At 41.8% G+C, this 27,582-nt stretch overlaps 2 protein-coding genes across 4 annotated transcripts in view; one reads left to right on the top strand and one right to left on the bottom strand.

Moving 5' to 3' along the window:
• Positions 1 to 1,532, top strand: part of LOC139312840 (solute carrier family 26 member 10-like) — a 30,435-nt gene extending 28,903 nt beyond the window's left edge. The window contains exon 18 of the mRNA XM_070937975.1: positions 4 to 1,532. Within this exon, the coding sequence (XP_070794076.1) occupies positions 4 to 42 (39 nt within the window). The 3' untranslated portion in view covers positions 43 to 1,532. The remainder of the gene's footprint in view (positions 1 to 3) is intronic.
• Positions 1,533 to 2,794: 1,262 nt separating this feature from the next.
• Positions 2,795 to 27,582, bottom strand: part of B4GALNT1 (beta-1,4-N-acetyl-galactosaminyltransferase 1) — a 93,546-nt gene continuing 68,758 nt past the window's right edge. For all 3 annotated transcript variants that reach the window (XM_070937978.1, XM_070937977.1, XM_070937976.1), the window contains 8 exons: positions 20,056 to 20,162; positions 19,872 to 19,909; positions 18,473 to 18,653; positions 10,994 to 11,101; positions 9,590 to 9,780; positions 7,539 to 7,679; positions 4,662 to 4,899; positions 2,795 to 3,404 (listed from right to left, as the gene is read on the bottom strand). In XM_070937978.1, coding sequence (XP_070794079.1) covers positions 3,190 to 3,404; positions 4,662 to 4,899; positions 7,539 to 7,679; positions 9,590 to 9,780; positions 10,994 to 11,101; positions 18,473 to 18,653; positions 19,872 to 19,909; positions 20,056 to 20,162 — 1,219 coding nt within the window. In that variant the 3' untranslated portion in view covers positions 2,795 to 3,189. The remainder of the gene's footprint in view (positions 3,405 to 4,661; positions 4,900 to 7,538; positions 7,680 to 9,589; positions 9,781 to 10,993; positions 11,102 to 18,472; positions 18,654 to 19,871; positions 19,910 to 20,055; positions 20,163 to 27,582) is intronic.

The following is a 27,582-nucleotide window of genomic DNA, read 5'->3' as shown; positions in this document are numbered from 1 at the left end:
CAGGAAAACGTGGAACAGAAGGATCCCACCATCTGGGTATAACTTTTCTTCCTGCCAAGGTTAAAAGACAATGAGATCTACCAGGACAAAGCCATCTGAGACCACAGAGATTTGGGAAAGGGCAGCAGGCTGCCAACGAGACCACGTTTCTCCTGCTACTGGAAGGCTGGATTGTCAGGAATGGACTGTCAAGGAAAGAGCAGATTGGGAAGAAGAGGCAGGCTCTTAGATTTAGCAGTTCTTCCCCCTGCTACAACTTCCGTGGCCTGCAGAGTCCACATCTGAAGTGTCAGGATTACTTCGTGCACTCACCTGTCTTGGTTCCTTTCTTCTTGAACCCTTACCAGAAAATTATTAGAACACAGCAGCTAAACAAAATTGTATTTTTAAAAAAACAACCCTTTATTACTTTCCTGAGGGGAAAAAAAATTGAAGTCACTGCAGAATAAGCCATGGAACCCAAAAGGAAAAGAGCCTAGGAAAGAATGCTCAATGGGGATTACAGAAAAGTTTGATTGCCAGAAATAAAATGAAGTCCAATTTTGTCAAAGTACCGTATTTTTCGGAGTATAAGACGGACCTTTTTACCCCCAAAAAGAGGGTGAAAATCTGGGTGTGTCTTATAGTCCAAATGTAGCCCCGCCCAGCCTCTGAAACGGAGGTTTCAGAGGCTGAAAAAAAAGCAAGGCGCAGAGCTCACAAACAACAAATCTGTTGCTAAAGTTTATCTCTGGGAACAGCTGATCGGGGGTATTCCGGGAGGCCGATCTACCCCCAATCAGCTTTTTTCTTATTTTCCTCCCCAAAAACTAAGGTGCATCTTATATTCCGGTGCGTCTTATAGTCTGAAAAATACGGTACTCTTTTATATTGGGGCATCTCCTTTTTCCTTTTCTTTGCCAGAGAGATCCTCTCAGACCAGAACTGCTGGTGGAACCGGTAGGACCAAAGGGTATAGATGCATTAACAGCCTTTGATTCACTAGAGAGGTTCAGCCAACATGCTAAACATGGTTAATGAATTGATTCACATTTTGGATTCAGTATATACCTGCCCTAGGACCCAAGCTATATTCCTCAGCTTGCGTTTCTCTTTAGTGGGTGGGTATACAGTATTTGCAGATAACCCACAGGTTATTGTGAACACTCAGAACCGAGACACCATTCCTTGGGTTAGGTTATTGATCAGTGTTTGCAACTGGAGATCTCCATCTTACTCAAAAGGGACAGGACCCATTTTACACCTTCAGCAGCATCAACTACTATAGCTAAGGTTTTCTTGGACTGCACCAGCTCAGAGTTGCATGCTGATTGTGCATCCATCCCTGAACAATAAATATGTAAATAAACAAAACAAGCTTTTGAACTTTTATCAAAATTAGCATTTCAGGTAGGGGAGCAATGTGATTTCATTATCACATGGAATTTGTTTCCTACTTACTTTGGGTGTGTGTGTGTGTGTAAAAATGCAATGTCATTTTTAAAAAGCATTTTAAGTGTATTTAATTTATTACTGCATTGTTCTGGTGGTGTGAGGAGGATTTAATTCCAATTAAAATCGTACTTAAAGTCTTATTGTGCTTAGTACAGCTTATTCCCATATGAGCATGAATACGATTGTTGCTGTACTTATGGCTTCTAAGCCATACCCAATTCCTATCTTATGTCCAACAACTGTATCCTACCCAAATATTTTTACATTTTTTTTCATCGGGCAACTCAGAGGAAAGAAGAATTTGTCCTTTTGCAGCAAGAAACAATTTTGTGAATCAGTCTGTGTGAATTCCTATACCACTCGTGCTACAGAGATTTTGAAATTTACCATACCTCGCTGGTTTTTTTCACTCCCTGTGCTAAAAAGTGCACCCGTACCTTAACCTGTGAGGCTGGTACTTAGCTAATTTTATCTTAATGAAATCGACAGCCCAGCTGCCAGGAAGAAGGACACACATAGGCAGAAGGAAGAATGGTGCCTGAGTGTTTACAGCCTCTTGGGTTACGTACGATATGAGCCAAGCCCATGCAATGGAACTATTGTATAGGACCTTTTCCCAGCCCTGATTTGTGGTGGTGGTGGTGTTGTTTAAAAAAACCCTCCCTAATAAATAATAGTTTTAGGAAAAGCAGTGGTGTAACAAGTTTCCATGGTTGGCACTAAAAAGCCACAGACCTGGGATGGAGAAGTTTAAGGAATGAGAAGAAACTTTGGAAATGGATTCTTAAAAAAAAATATTAAAAAAAAATATTGGCAATCTGTCAATATTAAAAAAAAAATATTGGCAATCTGTCATGGACAATCTTTCTACTTCACAGTATAAAAAAGTTATCCCCATAGAAAATAAGCTGCTCTCTCCAATGTCCGTGCACTTCTGGTCATTTTTGGTGTAAATCTGGGAGCACCTTGAGTCTGGAGTGCAGCCAGGAGTTCTGTGGCTTTTCAAGGCTGCTCTGCTGCAATGCACACCTCAAGGCTTCCCCCTGGTGGTGGCTTTTCATCATTTGGCACTTCCAAATATCCCAGAACGATGTCCCATTTGAGATTGGAGGGAGCCTGGGACAGAGGGGCTCAACTTGAAAACCTTGGCACAAAAATTGTGACGCTAGAGAAAGCCCCCCCTCCCCAATTTCAGGTTTATCCACCTCTGATCCTGTCCCCTTCTGTGGTTTAAGTTAAAGGGAGGTAAAGGATGCTGGGATATTGCCAGAGTTTGCAAGTTTTTGACGTGACCTATAGGTATGCACAAATCCAAACTTAGAAAGGGAGTTTGGTGTAATAGAGGCAGATGCCTGCCCTCAATCAGGAGACGGATAAAGACCCAGACTTCATGGGGCAGCCTCTTGCAGAAGCGTTCCCCGTGGAATATGGTTCAGTTCAGATGCAAAATATGACAAAATGACAAGCAGACAAAATCCTCCTTTTATCAACAAGGTCTGGAAGATGGCTTGTCCAATTAATTCTGTTACAACACAGTTGTTGTTGTGGTTGTTGTTTTAAGCAGCATGAAGTTCATTTCTCAAGTTGCTCTTCAGGCCTGAGAATGTAGAAGCTTCCCTGAGTTTGGCTAGTGGACAGGGCAAGCTTGTTTGCCAAGAGCTGTGGCTAGCTGCCAGAGCAGGCTGTCCGAGACTCCACTCACCTGAGGACTTAGCCAGTTGTCAAGGGTGGGGCTCAGCACCCTCTGACTGAAGACTAATTGCCTGTCATACATTTGAAATAGTTCTTGAAGTAGAAAAGGCTTTGTTTGGTGTTCAGTGTGTCATCCGACGAGTTGGGATAGCGGAACTTGGCATATTGCTTCTCATTTACCGATTTTAGCCACGGTAGCTTGATCTTAGAGGCATGGTCTACCACCACATTGGAGCAGGAACCGACATGCAGAATACCCAGGCCATCAATGAAGAACTCTGCAGTTAGAACAACCCAGAACGAAGGACAAAAATTAGCATAAGCCTATGACTCTTCAACAGACAATCCTTCTGTGCATGCTTTTTTGAACCTTCCTGTTGAGTTGAGCAGAAGTTGTAATGGGCCAATTAACACTTTGAATGAAATAAATAAGAACTTACTGCAGATCCCGTTGACACTCACAAATCTGACTCAAGCATCTGTTAAGATTACAACGTTTCTCAAACTCAACTACTTTAAGTTGTGTGGAACTCCCAGCATTTTCCAGGCAACACTGAGTTGAAGTCCACACATTTTCAATTTGTGGGAGGTTGAGAAACACTGGATCCGAACATCAAAGGAAACCCAAGTTCACCCTTTTGATTGATTATGTGCTTTGGATTCTCTTACAGGTGGTCCTTGATTTACACCACAATTAAGCCCAAAATTTCTGTTGTTAGGTGAGACATCGGTTAAGTACGTTTTGCCCCATTTTACAACCTTGCTTCCCTCAGTTGTTAAGTGAATCACTGCAGTTGATAAGTTAGTAACCTGGTAGTTCAGTGAATCTGGCTTCCCCATTGACTTTGCATGTCAGAAGGTCGCAAAAGTGGATCACATGACCTTGGGATACAGCAATGGTCATAAGGATGAATCAGTTGCTAAGCGCCTGAATTTTCATCACATGATCCTGGGGATGCTGGAAAAGTCGTAACTGTTTATTTATTTATTTATTTATTAGATTTTTATACCGCCCCCTCTCCCGAAGGACTCGGGGTGGTGAACAGCCAAAATTAAAAAACATACAATATAAACATTAAAATACATTTAAAACAGAATTAAATCCAAAATGGCTCCCCAATTTAAAACGCCTTACCCATGCCCCTATAAATAAGACGAATTTAAAATTTAAAAATTTAAAATTTCCACATTTAAAAAGGGGGAAGATTTAGGCCAGGCCAGCTTGATAAAATAGAAAAGTCTTAAGCGCGCGGCGGAAGGTGCGCAGATCCGGGATCCTACGTATCTCCGGGGGGAGCTCGTTCCAAATCGTAGGTGCCTCCACAGAGAAGGCTCTCCCCCTAGGGGCCGACTGTGAAAAATGGTCATAAGTCACTTTTTTCAGTGCCGTTGTAACTTTGAATGGTCACTAAACAAATTGTTGCAAGTTGAGGACTACCTGTATTATCTTCTATATAGGAAACAAAAGCTATTCTATGTTCTATTCTAGACACGGGTCCAACCTTAGGGTCTCCCATGCTGGCACCATCACTCACCAAGGTGGGCAACACGGTTGAGGCGTGGGTCAAAGCCAACTTGCAACACCTTCTCTGTACGTGCCAAGAAGAAATTGATTACTCCATCAGTGACTACACAATCAGGGAAACCTTCAATGGTGTGGTGATAGCCCTGGCGGATTTGCAGACAATCTCCCTCCTCAGTACCAGACTGCACGCTGATCCGTTGGCGGTATGTGGTGGTAAAGCCTGTAATCTCCCGTACGGCTCCACCCACCTGCGGAAAACAAACCATAATGTTGAGGTTGGATCAGAGGTGGTATTCAGCAGGTTCTGATTCAGTTCTGGAGAACCGGTAGTGGAAATTTTAAGTAGTTCAGAGAACCAGTAAATACCACCTCTGACTGGCCCCACCCCCATCTATTCTCTGCCTCCCGAGTCCCAGCTGATCAGGAAAGAATGGGGATTTTGCAGTAACCGTCCCCTGGAATGGGGAGGGAATGGAGATTTTACAGTATCCTTTCCCTGCCATGCCCACCAAGCCACACCCACCAAGTGATGCCACACCCACCAAGCCAAACCCACAGAACTGGTAGTAAAAAATTTTAAATCCCACCACTGGGTTGGATGGTCTGCGCCTGTATGTGCATGTGAAGTGGGTTTGATCTGCGATGGTGGGGGAGGGAGATTTCTTGGGGGAAGGTTATTTCATTACTCTTACCTTTTTAATTTTGTTTTAATGCCCATTTTTGTTTCACTTTTATTTATTTATTTATTAAATGTTTATGCCACCTCTCTCCCCTATAAGGTGACTCTGAGTGGCTTAGAAGTTGTAAAAGGGAAGTTATAAAAGAAGTTAGAAGGGAATTTGAAGCATAAAGTGAATAAAATTTTAAAAGAGAAAAATAAAATGAAACTAAGGGAATAGTTAGGAGGAATGAGGACACGTGGGGAATTGGAAGAGGTTCTAGGAGGAAAACGGTTGTCTTGGTTAAATTACAGCCAACTGGAACAATGGACTAAAAACTGGATAAGAGAAAATGGAGAGTGTAGAGAGTTAACGAGGTTCGAGGAATTAATTGAAAAAATGAAACTGTAAAGGAAGAAAATAAAGGGATAAAAGGCTTAATGAGTGGAATTTATAAAATATTGTTGGAGGAAGAGGAGAGGGAAAATTTAGGAAAGATGGTATGGGAAACCGATTTGAAGATACAAATAGGGCAACAGAGTTGGGAAAGGATCTGGCAACAAAGAGTGTTGAGAAATCTGTCAGTAAGAATAAAAGAGAATTATTATAAAATGGTATGGAGGTGGTACTTAACTCCGGTTAGATTAAGCAATATGAATCAGAACTATTCAGATAACTGTTGGAGAGGTTGCGGGGAAAAAGGAACGTATTTACATATGTGGTGGGATTGTAAATTTGTGCAAAAATTGTGGAAGATGGTGTTTAAGGAGATTGAAGAAATTGTAGGAATAAAGGTAGAAGAGGCACCAAAGGTAGCATTACTCTCACTATTGGAAGATATAAAGTGTAAAAAAGAGACTAAAGAGTTGATAACAAATTTGTTGACCGCAGCAAGGTTAATGATTTCTAGGAACTGGAAGACACGGGGTGATTATTGTTTGGAAAAATGGTATAAGGAAGTATGGGATATTCCCATAAATGATAAACTGACTTGTAATATTAAAGTAAGGAGGGGCATAATGAAAGTAAATGAATTCAATGGAATCTGGAAACAGTTCCTAATATATGTGTTTTCTGGAGGAAGGGGGATGCCACCACCAGAAGAAGCTTTAAGATTTTGGAAGCAGGAATGATCCCGAGGGGTGGGGGAGCACTCGTTGATCGTTTGTATTGTGTATATTGTTATATATTATATATTATGATTTATGTATGTTAATAAAATTTAAAAAAAAATTACATTGTACCAGTGAAGTGTTATATATCTTCAATTTACAGCATCTGTAAATATTTCCTGATAAACAATACGTGATTCAAAAAAAAAAAAGAAATTATAAAATAAGTCAAAAATTTATTTATTTATTTTTATTTATTTATTTAAATTTCTATACCGCCCTTCTCCAGAATAGGACTCAGGGCGGTGAACAGCCAGAGTAAAAAACAATACATACAAAATTTAAAAACAATTTAAAATAATTAAATATTATTGGCCGTAAATTAAAATAACCCAATTTAAAATCAATTTAAAATTAACTCAGGCCAGCCCCGCTAGTTGAAATAAATGGGTTTTCAGGGCCCGACGAAAAATCCGGAGGTCTGTTATTGTACGTATCTCTGGGGGGAGGTTGTTCCAGAGGGTGGGCGCCGCCACAGAGAAGGCTCTCCCCCTGGGGGTCGTCAGCCGACATAATAATAAAATGTTTATTATAAAATAAAAATAATTAAAATGTTAAAAACTACATAGGTTATGATTTCAAAACTATTCTGAAACCAGAACCAAGAGATGAACAGAATAGGTAGGAGTGAGAGGTCTTCTGATCTCGTTATGTTTTTAGCTATTTTAACTTAGATTTTGTAAACTGCCTAGAATCTGCTGGAGTAGGTGGCTATAACAGGTTTAGTGAAATATTGATTTATTTAAATCAGTATGTATACCTTTCAACAAATTAAGCCACAATCAAGAACTAGAGATTTAAGCAATGCTACATCCAAAAATAATGTGTGATAGACTTTTGCAAATTTAAGAAAGGAATGAGCCCCTTTTTTTAGTCTCTTTATCAACTCAAAATTGATTCACTTCATCTTATGGGATATAAAGATGTTCAAATCACAGCCACGGACTAAGTCTGCCTTCACGTTTCTAAACCAACTATGAGATCTTTAATTCCCAGACAGCATGGTGAAATAAATGATCCAGAGCCAGGAAAAGCAATCACGGGGCAGGAACTCACCAAATCCAGGGAAGTTTTCTCAAGGATATCTACAAGCTTTTCCACTTTGGTGCGGGCTGTGAAAATGAAGTCATCATCCACCCACAGAACATATTTGGTGGTCACCTGGGAGACGGCAAGATTCCTACCAGCAAACCAGCCCTAGAAAGTAGAGAGGAAAAAGAAGATTGAAAAGGCTATTTATCAGGTTATTAATACATTTTCAGTTTACACGCACAAGTGCTTGGTGAATAGCGTATTTGTCTGGGTCAATTTGCTTATATAATAATACTTTTCTAACTCCTAATGTCTAACTGTGTCATGCAACCATTTGTAAAACAAATCCCGTGTTTGAAAATACTCTGTATCTTCCCTTTCTTTTATTTTCTTTTGAAAAAAAAAATTCTTATACACATATTGTAAATGTACATTCTTCTATCCATAATTGATCATACATATACATATTTTTCTAAAGAAAGCATAAAAATAAGACATTTTAGTTATATTCGGGTTGCTCTTCTACCCTTTCTTTTCCCTCATTTTACAACAAACCTTCTTCTCCTTCTTCTTTCTTTCCCTTCTCTACCTCCTCTCCTCTCCTACTTCCTTCCTTCCTCCTCTTCTTCGTCTTCCCTACTTCCCCTTCCTTTCTCCCATTCCTCCCCTTTTCCCCCTTTCTAGCCTTCTCTCTTACTCTTTTCCCTATCCTTTCTTCCTCTCCTTTCCCCTTTCTTCCATTCCTCTCTCCCTTTATCTTTAACGTCAATATAGAAGATGTAATTAAAAAATTTTTTTAGATTGTGCAGAAATGGACAGAAAAGGCTATTTATGAGGATCACTACTGACAATCCTTTTGCCAAATAACTGGACTGTCACTAGCTCCTCTTGCTTGGCCACAAAGCACTGAAAATTATTTCCTTATCATTTTGTACCTCAAACTTTGGCACCTGTGCCTTAACAATGATTTTATAATCCCGAGTTCTGTCTGTCAACCTTTTCAAAGCACTCTGATCAGTATCATCTGTTTCAACTTTGTATCGTCAACTGAATAACTAAATAAATTTCTACGGAGCTCCAGATTTACTCCTGCAATCCACATGAGACTCCTACCTATCACCTTCCTTTCGCCCATATCCCGGTTCAATATGAATCCCACCCCTTTTTAGCAATGAAGATATTGGATAATGCAAAAAAATAAGAAAACAACCAAGCTCAGAGAGCACCAAGGACTCCATAATATGGTCTTAACCAGTTCGGCCTTGATCTTTGTCCTACAAATACAAGGCAAATTTTATCATAGACTCAGGGGTCTGGATCTCTTCAGCTACACAATTGTCAAATTTTCCACGCTTCGCTTTCAGGAACCTCCTAAGAAATCAACTCAGTGAACTGCTCTTGCATGATTAGAAATATGCATGAATCTATACTGAAAAGGGTGGGTGGGAAATTCAGTTTCTTACTCATCCTAACTTTGATCATCAGTAAATTGGAAAAAAAAAATCCTGTTCAATCCATGGTAACAAATTCCACATCACAGAAATGTTTCCCAGCACAAGAGGGCAATGGAGTGACCTCTTTTTAGCAGAGGTTCCTTAAGCCCTTTCCTTACTCACCAAACCTCTGGGATGAAATCCTTCCCAAACTTACACTGCTCTTAAGAACCTGGCCTAGGCTAGGCCGGAGGACTCCCCTAGAACAGGGGTGTCAAACTCGATTTCATTGAGGGCCACATCAGGATTGTGTTTGACCTTGGGGGGCCAGGCTGGGCATGGCCAGCTCGACATCATTCGTGTCAGGGGTGCCTTTGGTGGCCCAAGCGCTCTACCAGCAAAAACAGGCTCCCGAGCTGTGTTTTTGGCTGCGATGGCCTCCTGCAACCCTCTGCCAGCAAAAACAGAGCTCAGGAGGACCATCCGTGGCCCTCCTGAGCTCCGTTTTCACTAGCAGAGGCACCACGGCCTGGTCCTTCACTGTTTCCAGGGTGGCCCTGTGGGCCAGATCTAAGCATCCCATGGGCCAAATCCAGCCCCCGGGCCTTGAATTTGACACCCCTGCCCTAGAACAGCTCCCACCTTGCCAAAGGGCATGAAGTACTGCTCAATGTGAGGTCCCTCTATGTGTTCGATATCCTGGCTATCATCTGCAATGATGATGGTCACAGTGGGGTAGAACTTGCGGATGCTGTCAATCAACACTCGCAGTTTGTCATAGCGTAAGAAGGTTTTGGTAGCTATGGTGACCAGGGCGCTGATGTTGTAGGTTCCTGGGGAGAGACAAAATGGAAAAGTTAGCAAGAAGGTTCGGCTGAAGGAGGATTTTGCAGGATGTCTAAGAAGTGAGCAAAAATTGCACTCTTCACCATGTTCATTTCTCAGACTAAAAGAAAGATGGACTAGCTCTTCCCAGTTAATTTTGCTGCGCCTTACGCTTTTCATAATTCCACCTTTCTTACAACAGGCAGATCATAAGCTGCTTAGAATGTTCTGGATGAAGTAGTACCAAAATCTGATAATAAATAAAATACATAAATACATAAATCACAAAAGCTCAAGCAATTAATAGTTAGTGATGAATAATAACAATAGCAAGGACACTCCAGATGCCACTTAGCTCCTGGAAAGATTGTTCCGCCAAAAGCCGAGCAAGGCACCACAATCTTCCTCTGGTGCATTGTTTAGACTGGGTGCTAGAGAGCAAGAAATATTTTGGAAAACTCTCATCCTAAACACAATATCCCTTACTATACTCAGTTTGCTAATAAGTGCCTACAAATGGGTGCCTGGAATGGCAATGGGTAGAGGCAAGCCTCTCTGGGCACTTTCAATAAAGGAAAATATTTATAGCTCAGAGTTGAAATGAGGGGTCTCTGAGCTTGGTTGTGGGTTTTGTTGTTTTGTTTTGTTTTGTTTTGTTTTGTTTTGTTTTGTTTTGTTTTGTTTTGTTTTGTTTTGTTTTGTTTTGTTTTGTTTTGTTTTGTTTTGTTTTGTTTTGTTTTGTTTTTGTTTTGTTTTGTTTTGTTTTTGATTTGATTTATATGCCGCCCTTCTCCGGAGACTCAGGGCGGCTTACAATGCGTTAAGCAATAGCCTTCATACTTTTATATATTTATACAAAGTCAGCTTGTTGCCCCCACAATCCGGGTCCTCATTTTACCTACCTTTTTGCAGACGTTTCATTACCAAACTAGGTAACATAATCAGTGCTAACTGTGATATTACTTAATTTGGGTAATAAGACATTTGCAAGAAAACAACCAATCTCCGAGAGTACAAAGGAGCCCTCATTTTTCTGATTTCTCTTTTGGCCTGTTTTAAAAGACCACAGCATAACCCTGGAGAAAGTGGACTCGGAAAGGGATGAGCATATCTGATTCCACCTGCACATATCCATTTTCCAAATTCTCAGGTGAGATCCAGCAGGGAATACTTTCCACATGAAATCTTGGACAACTACTGCTATCCATTGGGTGCGCTCACCTTCACTAGCTCCTCCCCTGGATGATCCTGGATAGTAGAGCTTGGGAGTAGGTCTATGTCGGATGCGAATGCTGAAAGATGCACGATGCTCATCAGTAGAAAACTGCACTGGAAAACAGAGGAAGAAACCAAATACTCGTCTTGGATGTGACTTTCCTATCCTGGTGCCCTTTAGATATGTTGGACTTCCATGCCCATCATTTCTTATGCTGAAATGACAGGTTAGCATATCAGGAGGACAACAGGCTGAGTGACATTTTTCACTTAGCAACAGAAACTTTGGGCTCAATTGTGGTCATACTGTATAGTTTAAAATTCCAGCTCAGCATTGTACAAACATGGGCATTGTATATAATGTATTAACCTTGCCTAACATTATGCACTATGTAGGGCATATTTTCAACTCTTGCGAGGTTACAACTTAGCAAAGTTAAGAGATGGGAAACTTCAGATCAACATAAGGTTGTTCTCCTAAACACTTATAGCTTTGCTGCCTCAAGATGTAAGCTTAGATGGCTTTACAGGTAGTCCAGGGGTGGGTTCTACTTACCTTTACTACCGGTTTGCAATGGGAGTGCGCACACTTCTGTGCATGCGCATGATGACGTCCGGGCGGAGCCTCTCGCCGCTTTTACTACCGGTTCGCAAGAACCGGACCGAACCGGGAGCAACCCACCACTGAGGTAGTCCTCAATTTACGACTACAATTGAGCCCCAAACATATGTTGCTAAGTGAGATATTTGTTAAGTGAGCCTTGCCCCATTTTACGACTTTTCTTGCCACCTTTGTTAAGCGAATCACTGCAGTTGTTCAATTGGTAACGCGGATGTTAAGTGAATCTGATTTCCCCATAGACTTTGCTTGTCAGAAGGTTGCAAAAGGTGATCGCATGAACCCCCCCCCCCCCCCGGAACACTGCAAATCAGTTGTCAAGCATCCATGTAAATCATGTGACCATGTGACCATGGAGATGCTGCAATGGCCGTAAGCGTGAAAAATGGTCATAAGAACTTTTTTCAGTGCTGTTGTAACTTCGAACAGTCAGTAAGCAAATTGTTGTAAGTCGAGGACAACATAACAGAATTAGCAAAAGGGGGATTAGGGTATTGGTGACTATTAGTCACAAAGCCCAGGTGCCATTCTCAGATCAATAGCAATAGCACTTAGACTTATATACCGCTTCATAGTGCTTTTACAGCCCTCTCTAAGCAGTTTACAGAGTCAGCCTATTGGCCCCAACAATCTGGGTCCTCATTTTACCCACCTCGGAAGGATGGAAGGCTGAGTCAACTTTGAACTGGTGAGACTCGAAATGCCGAACTGCAGGCAGCCAGCAGGCAGCAGAATTAGCCTGCAGTACTGCATTCTAACCACTGCGCCCCCACGGCTCTTACTGTAGTAATTGTTACTTCTGTGGAGAGAACCTTTTGGTCCCACGATGGAATAAGCTGATCTAGATGGGCCATTGATCTGTTACTACAGGAGCGGATCCTGTGAGGGTTTTCGAACAAATTGCTGTGTCGTATGCTACCACAAGTCCCTCTGTTCTCTTTCCTAGATAGTGACTTGACTTAGAAGGATCAAGATGGAAGACAGATCTGGGAGTAAACACCTGAAGGATTGCTAAGAGGCAATGCCTGGATTTGAAAGGATCATTCTCAGCACATTCCTTCTGTTCTTCCAGTGAGGGCTTTGCCAGAGAAGGACAAGGCGGGCGTTAGGCGGCAGAGTGCCTCCTTTCAAAACAGCTAAAGGCCATAAAACAGAAGGAAATGTACAGCACAAGGCCTAACATCCTCCTCCCCCTCGCAGTAAAACGCCTGCCAAGAGACGGGAAGAATAGCTTAATTCTGCAGAACTGCTGACTATTTCTCTGGTATGCCAAAAATCCAACAGAGTGGGAATTCTCCTGGACAAAAAGCTTTACCAAGGAAAAGGGAACATAGTTATTCAGTTAACATAGCAATTTTTTCCACTGGGAAAGCACCGGAAAAAAAACCCAGATCTGCATCTTTGCTCAGAAAAACAAAATCCTGTCAAATTCAGTCCAGTTCTACACATAAATCAGGTGGAAAACCACTTTATTATTTAACAGATTAACAGAGTTGGAAGGGACCTTGTAGGTCATCTAGTCCAACTCTCCTCCACCGCCCAAGCAGGAGACCCTACACCATTTCTGACAGACGGCAGTCCAATCTCTTCTTGAAAGCTTCCAATGATGAAGCTCCCACAACTTCCGAAGGCAAGCAGTTCCATTGGTTGATTGCTCTCGCTGTCAGAAAATTTCTCCTTATTTCCAGGTTGAATCTCTCCTTGTTCACTTTCCATCCATTATTTCTTGTCTGGCCTTCAGGTGCCTTGGAAAACAGCTTGACCCCCTCCTCTCTGTGGCAGCCTCTCAAATATTGGAACACTGCTATCATGTCTCCCCTGGTCCTTCTCTTCCCTAGACTAGCCATGCCCAGTTCCTGCAACCGTTCATCGTATGCTTTAGCCTCCAGCCCCCTACTCATCTTGGCTGCTCTTCTCTGCACTCTTTCTAGAGTCTCAACATCTTTTTTATACGATGGTGACAAAAACTAGATGCAGTATTAGTATTAGTACTTCACTTGATCTTGATTGTATCCCTCTATTAATGCAATTTAGGATTGCATTGGCTTTTTTGGCTGCCACTGCACACTGCTAGCTCATATTTCATTGGTTGTCCACTAAGACTCCATGATCCCTCTCACAGTTATTGCTATTAAGCGTGGTTTCACCCAGTCTATATGTGTACTTTTGGTTTTTCTTGCCTAAGTGTAAGGCTTTACTTTTCTCTACATTGAATTTCATTTTGTTAGATAGGGCCCAGTGTTCAAGTCTGTCAAGATCCATCTGGATCTTGAGCCTATCATCTAGGGCCATGATGGCGAACCTATGGCTCGTGTGCCGGAAGTGGCATGCCAAGCATCTCTCTGGGCACGTGGAGCCATCGCCCATTGCTCTTCCGGTTTCCGGTGCACCTGATCTTCCGGTTTCTGGCGTGCATGTATGCGTGAAGACCAGCTGCCCAGTGCGCATGTGCATACTGGAAACTGGAACATCATCTTCCCCTTTCAGTTTCCGGCACGTGTGAAGACCAGGTGGCCGGTGCACCAGAACCCGGAAGAGCAAGGGGAGCAGTGCTGCCAGCCAGGATGGGTGAGCCAGGGCTTACTTCCCTCCCTGCCTGAGTCTGCTTCTTGCGCAGCCCCAGCCCTCCAGCCCATGGCATTGACATGCGTCTGTGGTCTGGAGTGCCTCGCTAGCTCGGGTGCACGACCGCCCCACTCTCTACTCCTGCCACTACAAGGGGGTGGCAGCGGTTCTCGCGCTGCTGTTTCCGGCCAGGATGATGGAGCAGCCAGGAGGAAAAGGAGGAGCCACCGTCAGGGAGCTGAGCTGCCCCAGAAGGGCCAGAGGAGAGCGCAGCATGGTGATGCTGCTGAAGTGTAAGAGATGCACTGGCTGGGAAGTGGCCGGGAAGGGAGGGCTGCACTGGCTTGTTCTCAGTGGTGGGCTGGGTGGGTGCGCTTCATCCCAGCCAGAGTTGGGGCGAAGCCCTCCCACCTGCTGCCTTCCAACCTAAGCTACGGGAACGCCAACGCCACTTACCTCCGAGGCCAGGAAGGGGTTTCTGGCTTTCCAGCAGAGGGAGGCGGCATTCCCCGCCCAACTTTCTCTCCCTGTCCGGGGGTGTTAAACCAGGCCGTCAGTGGAGATGTCCCACCACCCTGACGGGGACCAGGGGGGCAGGCAGGGGGGCAGGCAGGGAGGCGTGAGGATCCCCAAAAGGCCAGGCAGAGCCAGCACATGAGAACCAGACATCTGGTCTTTGCGCACATATGCGTGCTAGAAACTGGAAGATTATCTGCTTTTCTGGTTTCTGACACCTGCGCTCCCATTTCAGCACTTGGTGCTGAAAAGTTTTGCCAACACTGATCTAGGATGTTGGGTCTTCTTGCCAGTTTAGTATCATCCGGAAATTTGGTCAGTTCCCCTTTTATTCCCTCATCTAAGTCGTTTATGAAGATATTGAAGAGTACTGGGCCTAAGACAGAACCTTGTGGTACCCCACTGCTTACTTCCCTCCATGTAGATGTAGCACCATTAAGGACTACTTGTTGAGTATAGTTTGTCAGCCAGTTACAAATCCATCTGATGGTGATGCTATCTATCCCACTTTTTTTTTTTAACCTTACCAAGAAGTAGGTTGTGGTTTACTTTGTAGAATGCTTTGCTGAAGTCTAAGTAGATTTCCCTGCTCTTTGTGAGAGTACAGGTAATCCTCGATTTAAGATCACAATTGAATCCCAAACTTCCATTGCTAAGTTGTTAAGTGAGTTTTGCCCCATTTACACCCTTTCTTGCCACAGTTGTTAAGTGAACCACTGCAGTTGTTACGTGAATCATACAGTTGTTAAGCGAATCTGGCTTCCCTGTGGTGAAATCCTCTGTGGATTGCCACCAGTTTGCTGCCTGCGCATGCACAGTGCGCACCAAATACACACTCTGCACGCATGTGCAGTGCATGCCAAACACATGCTGTACTCGCGTACACAGTGCACACCAAACGTGCGCTTCGCATGGAAAAAAGGTTCAAGGTTGACTCAGCCTTCCATCCTTTCTAAGGTAGGTGAAATGAGGACCCAGTTTGTGGGGGCAATAAGCTGACTTTGTATAAATATACAAAAGGATGAAGGCTATTGCTGAGCACATTGTAAGCCGCCCTGAGTCTCCGGAGAAGGGTGGCATATAAATCAAAATTAAAAAAAAAAAAAAAAGAGGCTTAACAAGGTACATAGAACAGCGAGGGGGGGGAACAGCTGTGCCGTGTGATTTAGATTCGTTAGAAAGCAGGATTTCCTGCTTTCTAGCTAATGTAAATTGCGCGGCACAGCTGATCATTGGAAATACCAGTTCAGATGAACCGGTAGCTTTTTTTTACTACCAGTTTTCCCGAACCGGTAGCTTTTATCACTACTAGTTCACCCGAACTGGTGCAAACCAGTAGCATTTCATCCTTGTGGCTTTCCTCACTGACTGCTTGTCAGAAGCCAGCTGGTGGTGATCACAGGACCGCAGGACAGGGCAGCTGTTATGCATACATGTCAGTTGCCAAGCACCTGAATTTTAATCACATGACCACGGGGATACTGCAATGGTCATAAGTGTGAAAATCGGTCATAAGTCACTTTTTCCCCCATATCATTGTAATTTCACAAGAATCACAAGAAATGATTATAAAACAAGGATTACCTCTATGAGAATATTGTTCTTGTTAGTCATCTTCCTGGAATTTCTTTCCCTCCCATTTCACATGGGCCTTGAATGTGCTATTTCTATGAAAAGCTTGAACAAAATCCTAAAAAGCCACAAGTTTCAAGAAAGGAGATAACAGCCCTCTACATCTCCAAAACCCACGTTCTACTTTCCAATTTAAGAGGAAGTTGATTAGCTATGTGGGATTGGAAAGGATCTCCACCTCAATCAAGTCTTTGACATTTTAGAGAGATGCTGTTTTGTTCTATCAGTTGCTAAGCTTACGAAAGACCTAATCACTTCTTTTTTTAAAAAAAAAAAAAAACCCTTCCCACCAACAGCACTAGCAATGTTCAGCATATTTTTGCAGAATTGGGATAGTGAAACTTTGGAGAACCTTCAGGGCAGCAAAAGAGGATTTCATTACTGCTTTCTCTATTATTCAAACTTTACTCAAGAGGAAAAGACAGAACGTCCTGCCGCCCTGAATTGAATAGATTAAGATTGCAACGGGAACTGCTCAAACTGCAACAAAATTAAGATTAAAAAGAGCCTGAGTGGCGTAGGAGGCTAATGCCTCCTAAGGCAGCATTTAACATCCAGCTGCCTGCAATTACTGCGAGTTCAATTCTTACCAGGCTCAAGGTTCAACTCAGCCTTCCATCCTTTCTAAGGTGGGTAAATTGAGGACCCAGTTTGTGGGGGCAATAAACTGACTTTGTATAAATATACAAAAAGTATGAAGGCTATTGCTTAACGCATTGTAAGCCGCCCTGAGTCTCCGGAGAAGGGCGGCATATAAATCAAATAAAAAAAAAAAAAGATGGAAGCCAAAGAGATGTCCTAAGGTCGGTCGGTCTGTCTGTCTGTCTGTCTGTCTATCTATCTATTTTTAGATTATTTTGGGGAGGCATGAGGTCTCAGCGGTTAAAGATGCTGAGCTTGTCAGCTGGAGACCTGACAACCCCGTTTGAGCCCGTGTTCTGCGCAATAGGGCGAGCTCCTGTTCTTGCCCCAGCTCCTGCTAACCTAGCAGTTCGAAAGCATGCAAGTAGATAAATAGGTACCACTTTGGTGGGAAAGTAACAGCGTTCCATGCCCCTCAGTGTATAGTCATGGTGGCTACATGACCACAGGAATGTCTTCAGACAAAACTGGCTCTCCCAAATAAGAAACAAAGATGAGCACTGTGGCCTAGAGTCTGATATGACTGGACAGGGGAAACCTACACCTTTACCTAGATTATCTTTATTCTATCTTTATTATTTTATTATTTTTATAAATAACTCTAGGTAGCAAACACACACACTACTCCTATTTTCCCCACAACAAAAACCCTGTGAAATGGATTGGGCTGAGAGTGAGTAGCCCAAATCACCAAGCTGGCTTTCATGTCCAAGGCAGGATTAGAACTCATGGTTTCCTGATTTCTAGTTTGGTGCCTTAACCACTAGAGCAAAGATTATTCATCAGCAGAGCAAGATTTGAATGCTGGATGGCTGATAGTTCACATTTTTTTCTTTCACCCTTGAACTGGTGGAATCCATCGGTAAAGTTAAAATAACATCTAGGGAGAAAGTCATGGCAAACCATATGATTGCCTAGAAATAATATGATAGTAGACACATTTTTGCCCAGAAAACAACATAGATCTGTCCATCTAGTGAAGTTTGCTTCGAAGAAGAATTCTACCTTTACCACAATAGTCCCGTACTATGTATATTAAGATGGAGGCTCCTCAAGTGAAGGACTGACAATGAATACACCTGAGGGGGAAACATCGGAAGAACTGGCATGCCTCAAAGTGTTGGTTTCTCTCCCCACCTTCAGCAACTTCCTTTTCAATTTGCCCTCATTTGTCACAGTGATGCTCATGATCCGTAGTGGCGCAGTGGTTAGAACGCAGTACTGCAGGCTAATTCTGTTGACTGCCGACTGCCAGCAGTGCAGCAGTTCGATCCTGAGCTGCTCAAGGTTGACTCAGCCTTCCATCCTTCCAAGGTGAGTAAAATGAGGATCCCGATTGTTGGGGGCAATAGGCTGACTCTGTAAACCGCTTAGAGGGGGCTGTGAAGCACTGTGAAGCAGTATATAAGTCTAAGTGCTATTGCTATTACAGTTCCCCTCCAGTGGCTTGCCCCACGGTTTATTGCTGGACTACTGATATTTGCAGTGGTAATGATTGACCCTGTACCCACCTATATCTGCTGTATTAGGATGGTAGAGGGTGTTGGTGTAGGTGACAAACTGCATTTGCCGGTTTAGATTGTCCAGCTGGGATCCGGACAGGGAGAGGTGCATGCGTCCTTCCCCTTCCACTTTGACGCCTTCTATCTCCGCAGCCACATCAAAAGTACCCATTGTTGCTGTCAAGGTGACCTGCCAGAAGAATAAATAACCAGGGGAGAAAAAAAAAGAATGTAAGGGTCAGGGGAAGAAGGTCTGATTAAAAATCATATCCTTACGTATGGCAAATTTTTTCACTAAAAAAAAAAAAAGGACCTTTCATCCTGACCTATCAAAATTAGGCAATCGGTTTCTCCTGGCCTTTCGGATGGGAGTCTACACACATATTGGAATGCTCTGTTCCTTTTAACCCTCTCCACAAAAAACCCCTACACCCTTTTGTGTTCTTTTAGGGTTTTTTTAAGAGTTTTTTGTTTTTATTTCTCATAAACATATTTAAATGTACAGTCTCTTATCCATTGTTAATCATACATATTATCTTTTAACTTTCATATTATAGTTCATTCTTCATCCTAAAAAATTAGGGTATATTTGGGGTTGCTCTTCTACCATTTCTTCTCCTTTATTTTACAACAACTTTTCCTCTCCTTCTTCCCTTCCTTCTTCTATCCCTTTCTACTTTCTTCTTTCCTCCTCTCCTTCCCCTTCCCTTCCCCCACTCCTCCCCCCTTCCTCCCTTTCTAACCCTCTCTCCTACTCTTATTTCCCCTCCCTTTCTTCCTCTCCTTTTCCCTCTTTTCTGTCCCTCTCTCTCCTTTCCTCTCTTCTCTTCTCCTCTCCTGTCCGTCCCTCTACTCCTCTCTCCATTCCCACTCCATTGTTGTTTTCATTTTCAATTCAATATATTTTCAAAACGGTATTCGAGCAACCCAGATTTGTGTACTTTTAGTAAACAAGCAACATACATGCTTTTCAATACATTCTTTTTCTACTGCTCTTCTTATGTCAACCCTACACTTTAGAAATCTATTCAGGTTACGCTGGCATCTAAGCAGAGCACCCAAGTATTTCCATGCATAAAACATGCTTGTCGGGCCTGTTTTAAAAGAGGAAACATTCAAAGTGCAGGCCAAAGGGTTATGCCCTCATAAAGCAACCTTCATTTCTTGCTACGGTTCATGTGGTTAGAATGCAGTATTGCAGGCTAATTCTGCCGACTGTCAGCAGTTTGATCCTGACCAACTGAAGGTTGACTCAGCCTTTCATCCTTCCGAAGCCACTAAAATGGGACCCAGATTATTGGAGGCATATATGCTGACTCTGTAAACCACTTAGAGAGGGCTGTAAAGCACGGTGAAGTGGTATATAAGTGGTATATAAGTCTAAGTGTTATTGTTATTGCTATCTTACCTGGTATAATGTTCTTTCAGCTGCTTGTAAGCCCAAGCCTATGGGGAAAAAGACACAGGGAGGTGAGACGTTTTTGCCATTCCACCTGCCATTATATTCATCACACACTCTTCCACGGTGAAAGACAGATTCTTCCCTCTCTCTTTTTGCTTCTTTTGACATGCAGAGAAAATAAAAGGCTTGCCTGGAATAAGAATGGTCTGGAGAGGGAGAACTTCTACACCTTGAACTGGAAATTCTAGTGGTGAGTTGGCTTGGACAATGATCAGCTGGTCAAGTGGAGACCGAGACCTGATGGAGATAAAGGAAGGCAGTTTGAGGTGCCACATCTGACTTTCATGTACTATCCAGCAGACATTAACAAGCACAAATAACTCCTGAGGAATGATAGCTATGCATGCCAAGCATCTTGCCATGGTTACTTTAAAACACATTTGCTTAATACTTTCCTCTGCTGTTCTGGTCTTCAGTGGCTAATATCTAAGCCTGTTCACAAGGGGGGGGGGATTCCATTATTTGCATTATTTTCATGGCAGTCAATTTAGTACTTCAGGCCTCCCAGAACAAGTGTAGCAGGTGCCTTATTCAAAACTAAACATCACGCTGCTCACTGGGATTTACATTTCCTATTACTGGGAAGATCAAACATTACATTCATTGTAATGCTTGGATTAGTATTTTGTAGTTTTGTTGGAACTTCTCATATTTGAAATACAATTTAATCGAGAAACACCTTGACTTCCCATGACTAGAAGGCACAAATAATTATAATCATTTTTTAAAAGTACATGATGTTTAGGGAGACTAACAATCCACCAGTCTTTTATCTTATCAAAAGATACTGTTTTCCTGTACATTAGGATAGTTATTTGTAACTTTGGATGTTTGTTTATTAATTGGAATTAATATGTGTTAACTTTGCATGCTGCTGCCCAGAGTCATGGCCCATTGTGAGATGGTCAGCTATATAGAGCCTATGAATGAATGAATGAATGAATGAATGAATGAATGAATGAATGATGGGTTCTAAAATTTTTTACTACATGTGACAGTGGGAGTGGTTTCATGGTCATGTGACTGGGTGGGCATGGCCAACTCAATGTCACTCACGTCAAGAGTCCCTCGCCTGGCCCCTCCCCTCCCAGCCATTCCTTGTCACACACAGCCTCAATGTATCTATAGTTCTGTAAAAATGTTATTCACCTTTTTTCAACTTTATCATCTACATGCTATAGATGTACTTTCATGGACCACTGAAAGGAGGAAATGGCTCACATGCTTTGCCCAAGAGTGTGATAGGCAACAGGTTTTTAAGGGGCTGCCAGAAAGAATGTATAGGCAATGTATTTCCAAAGCACCAGAAGGCAAAATAAGAAGCAATAGATGGAAACTGAACAAAGAGAGAAGTTAATTTTTCTCCTAAAACTATGAAGAAACTTCCTGACAGTGAGAACCAATATAGGTGCAGAAATATTTCACATATAAAATAGCCATTCGTGCATATTGTTCAAAACAGTAATTAGTATTATGGCTGATGTTTGACAGCAAGCGTAAAAGTCAAAGATCACAAGAGTGCTTCTTTCTCTGTATGTATACAAAACATCACCTACCAGGAATAGCATAAGATGGACTTATGCAACCTGATGTACAAAACACACACATATTTATGCTCTGGGCTATAGACATTGAATGCATGTAAATCCCTGAAAAATATGTGGTAGCTCTGGGCAAAAGAAAGGCAGTAAAATCATTCTAGGTGTAGGGACAGTGTAAAATATTAACACATGATAAATAATGGAACAATTAAAAATAATAACACAGTTTCTCTCTCTCTCTCCCTTCCTTCCTCTTTCTTTCTCTCTTTCTCTCTCTTTCTCTCTGGCTTTTTGGGGGGAGGGTGTTTGTGGCTATGACAACTACTTTCAAAATTGTTACTGGATATTTCCTGTTACATTAAACTGCTAAAAGGCTTTTGCAGTCATATAATGCAACAAAACATTTTTTAATGGTAAAAGTAAACTGACATATGAAGCTACTTCTAAATAACTATGTAAGAGAGGAATAAATCTTTTTCTGAAAATTACTGGCACAAATATACAAAATTAGAGCTGTAATGTGTGGTAATATTATTTATAATAGAATTTTGGTGGAGGAAATAGAGTAGCAAGGAGATTGACACATTGAGAACTACATGAAAGGAACACGAAAGTGATAAAGTCACTGTATATAATTTGTTTAATAAATACAATGGGAAAGGTCTTTGGGCATTCCAGAATTTACATGGCACTAATTGGATTTTTGATCTCCCTTTTATTTTGAGACATAATAGACTAGTTTTACATTATAACTAAATTACACAAGAGAATGTAGTATATATACCAAAAATAATTCAATAACAATTTAATCTGATACATTGGGTTAAGTGATGTAGGGCTTGATCTAATTTCAGGCAAGTTCAAGTCTCTATTAAGAGATACCTGCATTCATTCTTTCTCTCTCCCTTCCTTTTTCTTTCTCTTTCTTTCTTTGTCTCTTTCTTTCTTCTCTCTCTCTCTCTCTCTCTCTCTCTCTCTTTCTTTCCCCCTCCCTTTCTCCTTTCTCCCTTCCTGTGAAGAACCCCAGAAGATCTTTGGTAGGAGGAAGAAAAGCCAGACATTTTGAAACGTTTTGTAGCTTAATTTGAGCAAGGATAGCTAGTGCAGGCACTTACAATAAACTCTCAACTCAAGCTCAGTGCACGTGGGGATCCCCAAACAGTGAGGATTTCTTGTGTTTCTTTCTCCCTTGAAGCCCCCCGCCCGCAGCCCATTTTTGCTTCCAGGGGGCTGCAGGGAGTCTTGCTAGGCACCCCCCTCATGCTCCATTTTGGCCTTAGCAAGCCTCCCTGCAGCCCCTGGGAGCCAAAACGGGGCGTGGTAGGGCGGTGCCACACACACACCCACACACCCCATTTTGGCATTAGCAAGCCTCCCTGCAGCCCCTGGAAGCCAAAACGGGGCACGGGGGGGACTCCTGTAAGGGGCGGGGAAGGTAAGGTTGTGAGCCCGGTGGGAGTGGCACAGCATGCTCTGGGGGAGGGGTAGCGCAACCTACCTATAGGCAGGAGGTGGCAGCTCAGTTGGGGCGCAGGGCAGGCACCACGTGGGAAGGCAGTTTAGGCAGGCAAGCCGCCCAGGTGGTAAGGAGGAAAAGAAAGTGACTGGGTGGGGTGGGGACCGGTTCGGGGGCGTGGCCAGCCAGCAATTAATACCGGTTCTGCGACCCTTGCCAATTTATCGCTACCGGTCCTCCTGAACCAGTGCGAACCGATAGCAACCCACCACTGGAATGAATGTCTTGTATATATTTCCCATGCTTTCTCATCATACCGCTTCCTTTCCACCTTTCCTAATGTAGTCAGCTTAACTGAAGTGTTGATGTCAACAACTACAGAATGGCACATAACAATTTTGTGGCCTATAACTACCGGTACATCCTTTATTATAAATGACAGCCCTTTATTTCAGAAAGCAGTCTTTCCGATTATTTTTCAAAAATTCAAATTCGCTCTTAGTTTGGACATTTAACTTTTTATCATACAAAACTACCTTTTAATGCAGTCTCTCACATTCACATGAAAAATATGGACACTTTCATATATTTCTTTCTAAATAAATTTACACATGATTGGGTCATTGAACCCAAAATTTCCATTGCTAAATAAGACAGTTATTAAGTGAGTTTTGTCCCACTTTATGACCTTTATTGTCGCAGTTATTAAGTGAATCACTTTGCCGCGAGAACTATAGGGACCAATCCAGAAAGTCCCTCAGAACCGAACACGATTGAACAGTATAATTAAAAAAAGAATGTATGCTTTTGTAAAGTTTTGCTCTTAAATTTTTCTTTGTAAAACAAAGTTAACATTTTTAAAAATCCTCATGAACCTTTTTTAGATTTGTCCCTTTTTCACGTTTCTCCCTTATTTTTTCTAAGAAAATGTGGTCAAAGTACATAGGTTTTAAATGAGAGAAAGAAATAACTGTGTTTTCCTTCCCACTGCAACTGAGCACAGGCTAAATGTCAGTATGATTTAGCTCTCTGAAAATATTCCATCAATTATTTAAGGCATTGATATCATCAGTGAAGGCTTGATAGGAGATAAAGGAACCAGCTAAATCCAGGCCTGGATTAACCATCCAGCAAAACAAGTACATGCTTAGAGCACTAATGGAAGGGAGGCAGTGCAGAATATTTTTTTCACCTAACTCTCATGTCATTAACTCTTTCATGGTCACACACTAAAACGAAACATTTTAGATTTCAGCACTTATTGAGTCTTAATGTCTTGTTAAGCAATGGAAGGGCAAAAGAAGATTTTTTTAGTGTTATTGATTTTAAAACAGTTTGGGGCAGACAAAAGAAAAGAAGGGGAAAACAAATAAAGACTTTCATTTAATATCAACTTTCAGGGCATAGGAAAGTTTTTGTCCGTACATGTTCAGTTAGAGTTGAAGTCTCAACTTTGGCATTTCCAATCCAAATGGTCTAATAGCAAGCAGCAGGAGATAATGATTTTCTACAATTAAGTAACTTAGAACAAAGAATAATAGAGTTGGAAGGGACCTTGAAGGACCCTATGGTTGTCCACTCTCTTTTTGAAAGCCTCCAGTGATGGAGCATGAACAACTTCTGAAGACAAGCTATTCCATTGGTTGATTGCTCTACCATTAGGAATGTTCTCCTTAGTTCTAGGTTGTCTCTCTCCTTTGTTAGTTTCCATTCATTGTTTCTTGTCTTGCCTTTGGAAGATCGTTTGACCCCCTCCTCTTTGTAGGAGCCCCTCAAATATTGGAAAACTGCTATCATGTCTCCCCTAGTCCTTCTTTTCATTAGACTAGACATATCCGATTCCTGTAATCGTTCATTCTATGGTTTAGCCTCCAGTCCCCTAATCATTCTTGTTGCTCTTCTCTGCACTCTTTTCAGAGTCTCGACATCTTTTTTGTATTGCTCATTAAATGAAACGAAGAATGAAAAGCAAGCAAATTCTTCTTAAAGTACATGTTCTATCTTTACAGTTGGTTTGGTTGCTTTCAGTAGGAAGTCATCAAATCAACAGTAAAAAGTGATTTTCATTCCATTCTCTGGGAACAAGTTCTTCTTCCTGAATTTTAATAATCAATAGCATGACTATCTTTTGTTTATGCCTTCTCCATAAAAATGACTTACAGTTTCATCTGACTTATTTAAAGAGAGAAAGCTAAAACTGATTTTGTTGCTGTTGTTTTTACTCTGGTTAAAATATCTTAAACTCCTCCAGCTAGCTGTCATATTTTAGCCTATGCTTGAGGACAAGAAAGATAAAATAATGTTGGGGAAACTCCTAATTGAAAAAATTGAAAAAATGTTTGGAAAGCTTCCCCCTTATTCCAGGGGTTCTGACAGGTTCTGAAGAACAGGAAGCGGAAATTATGAGTAGTTCGGAGAACCGGCAAATACCACCTCTGGCTGGCCCTAGAGTAGGGTGGGAATGGAGATTTTGCAATATCCTTCCCCTAGGAATGGGGAGGGAATGGAGATTTTACAGTAACCTTCCCCTAGAGTGGGGTGGGAATGGAGATTTTGCAGTATCCTTCCCCTGCCATGCCCACCAAGCCACACCACGCCCACCAAGCCACGCCCACAGAACCGGTAGTTTTTTTAAAAAATGAATTTCACCATTGCCTTATTCCCTTATTTGGTTATGGGTTAACTTATGTACGTATCTTAAGGAGATTTTTTTCCCATTTTTCCCATCACTATCATGTGATGGAATAAAAACAATTCCAGTTGGGTTTTGTTATGAAAATTGGCATTTCCAGAAGAGAGATTGAAGAACAATTCTGGTGACCTTGTAGAAACTTTCTAATACTAAATACTAATCATTCTAATTCTAATAATACTAATTCTTCTACAAGACCTTTTGAGCTGGATGCAGTATTCCAAGTGTGGTCATATTAAAGCTTTGTAAAGCAATACTAGAACTTCATGTAATCTTGATTATATCCTTCTATTAATGCAGCCCAGGATTGCATTGGCTTTTTTGGCTGCCACCGCACACTGATGGCTCATATTTAAGTGATTGTCCACCAGGACTCCAAGATCCCTCTCACAATTACTAGCATTAAGCCATGTTTCACCTAGTCCGTACCTACATAGTTAGTTTTTCTTTCCTAAGTGTAAAACCTTACTTTTATCTACATTGAATTGCATTTTGTTAGGTAGGGCCTGTTGTACAAGTCTGTCAAGATCTTTTTGGATCTTGTGCTTGTCTTCTGGGGTATTGGTTATTTTTGCAGCTTAGTGTCATCTGCAAATCTGATGAGTTTCCCTTCTATTCCCTTGTCTATTCCCTTATGTAAGAAGATATTGAAGAGTATTGGGCCTAAAACGGAAACGTGGGGTACGTCACTGCTTACTTCCCCGCCATGTGGATGTAGTTCCATTGAGGACTATACGTTGAGAACGGTTTGAGTTACAAACATAACTGGTGCTGGTGCTGTCTATCCTACATTTTTTCTAGCTTCCAAGAAGTATGCTCCAAAAATAGATTTGCTCACATGGGCAATTTCCAGATTAGTTTCATAGTTCTGTTATTTGCCTCTAGAGACAAAAAAAAAAGAGCAAGGAAGTTACTTGGTAGTGTTGTGTCATCTTCTCCAGATAGTATCCTTCAGATCCACTGAACACATCTTTCCCTACCATCACTGAACATAATCAGAGTTCTGTTACAATCCATATTGAATGCACCAGTCAGAGGCACTCTTAACGATATCTGATGTGAATTTTTCAATGATCAACTTCCGAAAATCCTGCCTTTGTTCTGTCAGATAATTTTACAAGCAGCAGAGTTTCCGCCCTCCAAGTTTTGCTATATCTGGAAAGACTCATGTTTGCATTATCTGCCCGGTAATAGTAACTTTCTGATTGACAGATTTAGAATAGTAACTCATACATTTAAAACTGATAGAGAATATTTTATTTGCTTTTAGCAAATACTGGTGCACAGTAAGCTACTTATTCTGTTGTTGTAATTCATGTGCAAAGGTGCTTAAACGTTTCTACACCCTTCTGAATTTTCTGCATACGTATGACTAACATATGATCTGTTCTCCATGCAAGTCTTAAAACTAGATAAAGAGAACCTAATTAAACACAAGCTAAGAGTTTGTATTGTGGTTAATGGCACTGCTGAGAAACCAGACTAGAAGCTAGAAGACCACACATTTTAAAAACAAAATCAGTGGATGATGTTGTGACACTGCACTACCAAGTCCCTCGCTCTCAGCCCCAGGAAACTAGGTAAGGCCATAACCTTCCTAAAAAAAAACCACAAGGATTTATCCAGGAAGTAATTAAAAGTCACGACTCATTTGAAAGCACAAAAATGAATAAAATTGTATGTCAGTTCGATGTCTATGACGATGAAAGGTTGTCCATCTAATTCAGGGGTCCACAAACTAGGGTCCCACGGGCTGGATATGGCCCACCGATACAATGTATCCGGCTCACCCAATGGTGGGATTAAGCCACGCCCCTCGTCTCCCAGCCATTCCTTGCATAGCTGGCTTTTCCCGGCCACCCTCATCGCCCTTCCTCCAGCCATCAGCCTTATATATACCTTATATATACCTTGCAGAATCGAGCCGCAATTCTGCGTACTTCTGCTCATTACTGCCCATGCACTTCT

This window comes from Pituophis catenifer, unplaced genomic scaffold, assembly GCF_029215685.1.
Source record: "Pituophis catenifer annectens isolate HBS135680 unplaced genomic scaffold, rPitCat1.0.hap2 SCAF_2, whole genome shotgun sequence".
In the NCBI taxonomy this organism is placed as follows: domain Eukaryota; kingdom Metazoa; phylum Chordata; class Lepidosauria; order Squamata; family Colubridae; genus Pituophis; species Pituophis catenifer.
The sequence above is the reverse complement of the archived record's forward strand: the minus strand, read 5'-3'. Positions and strand labels throughout refer to the sequence as shown.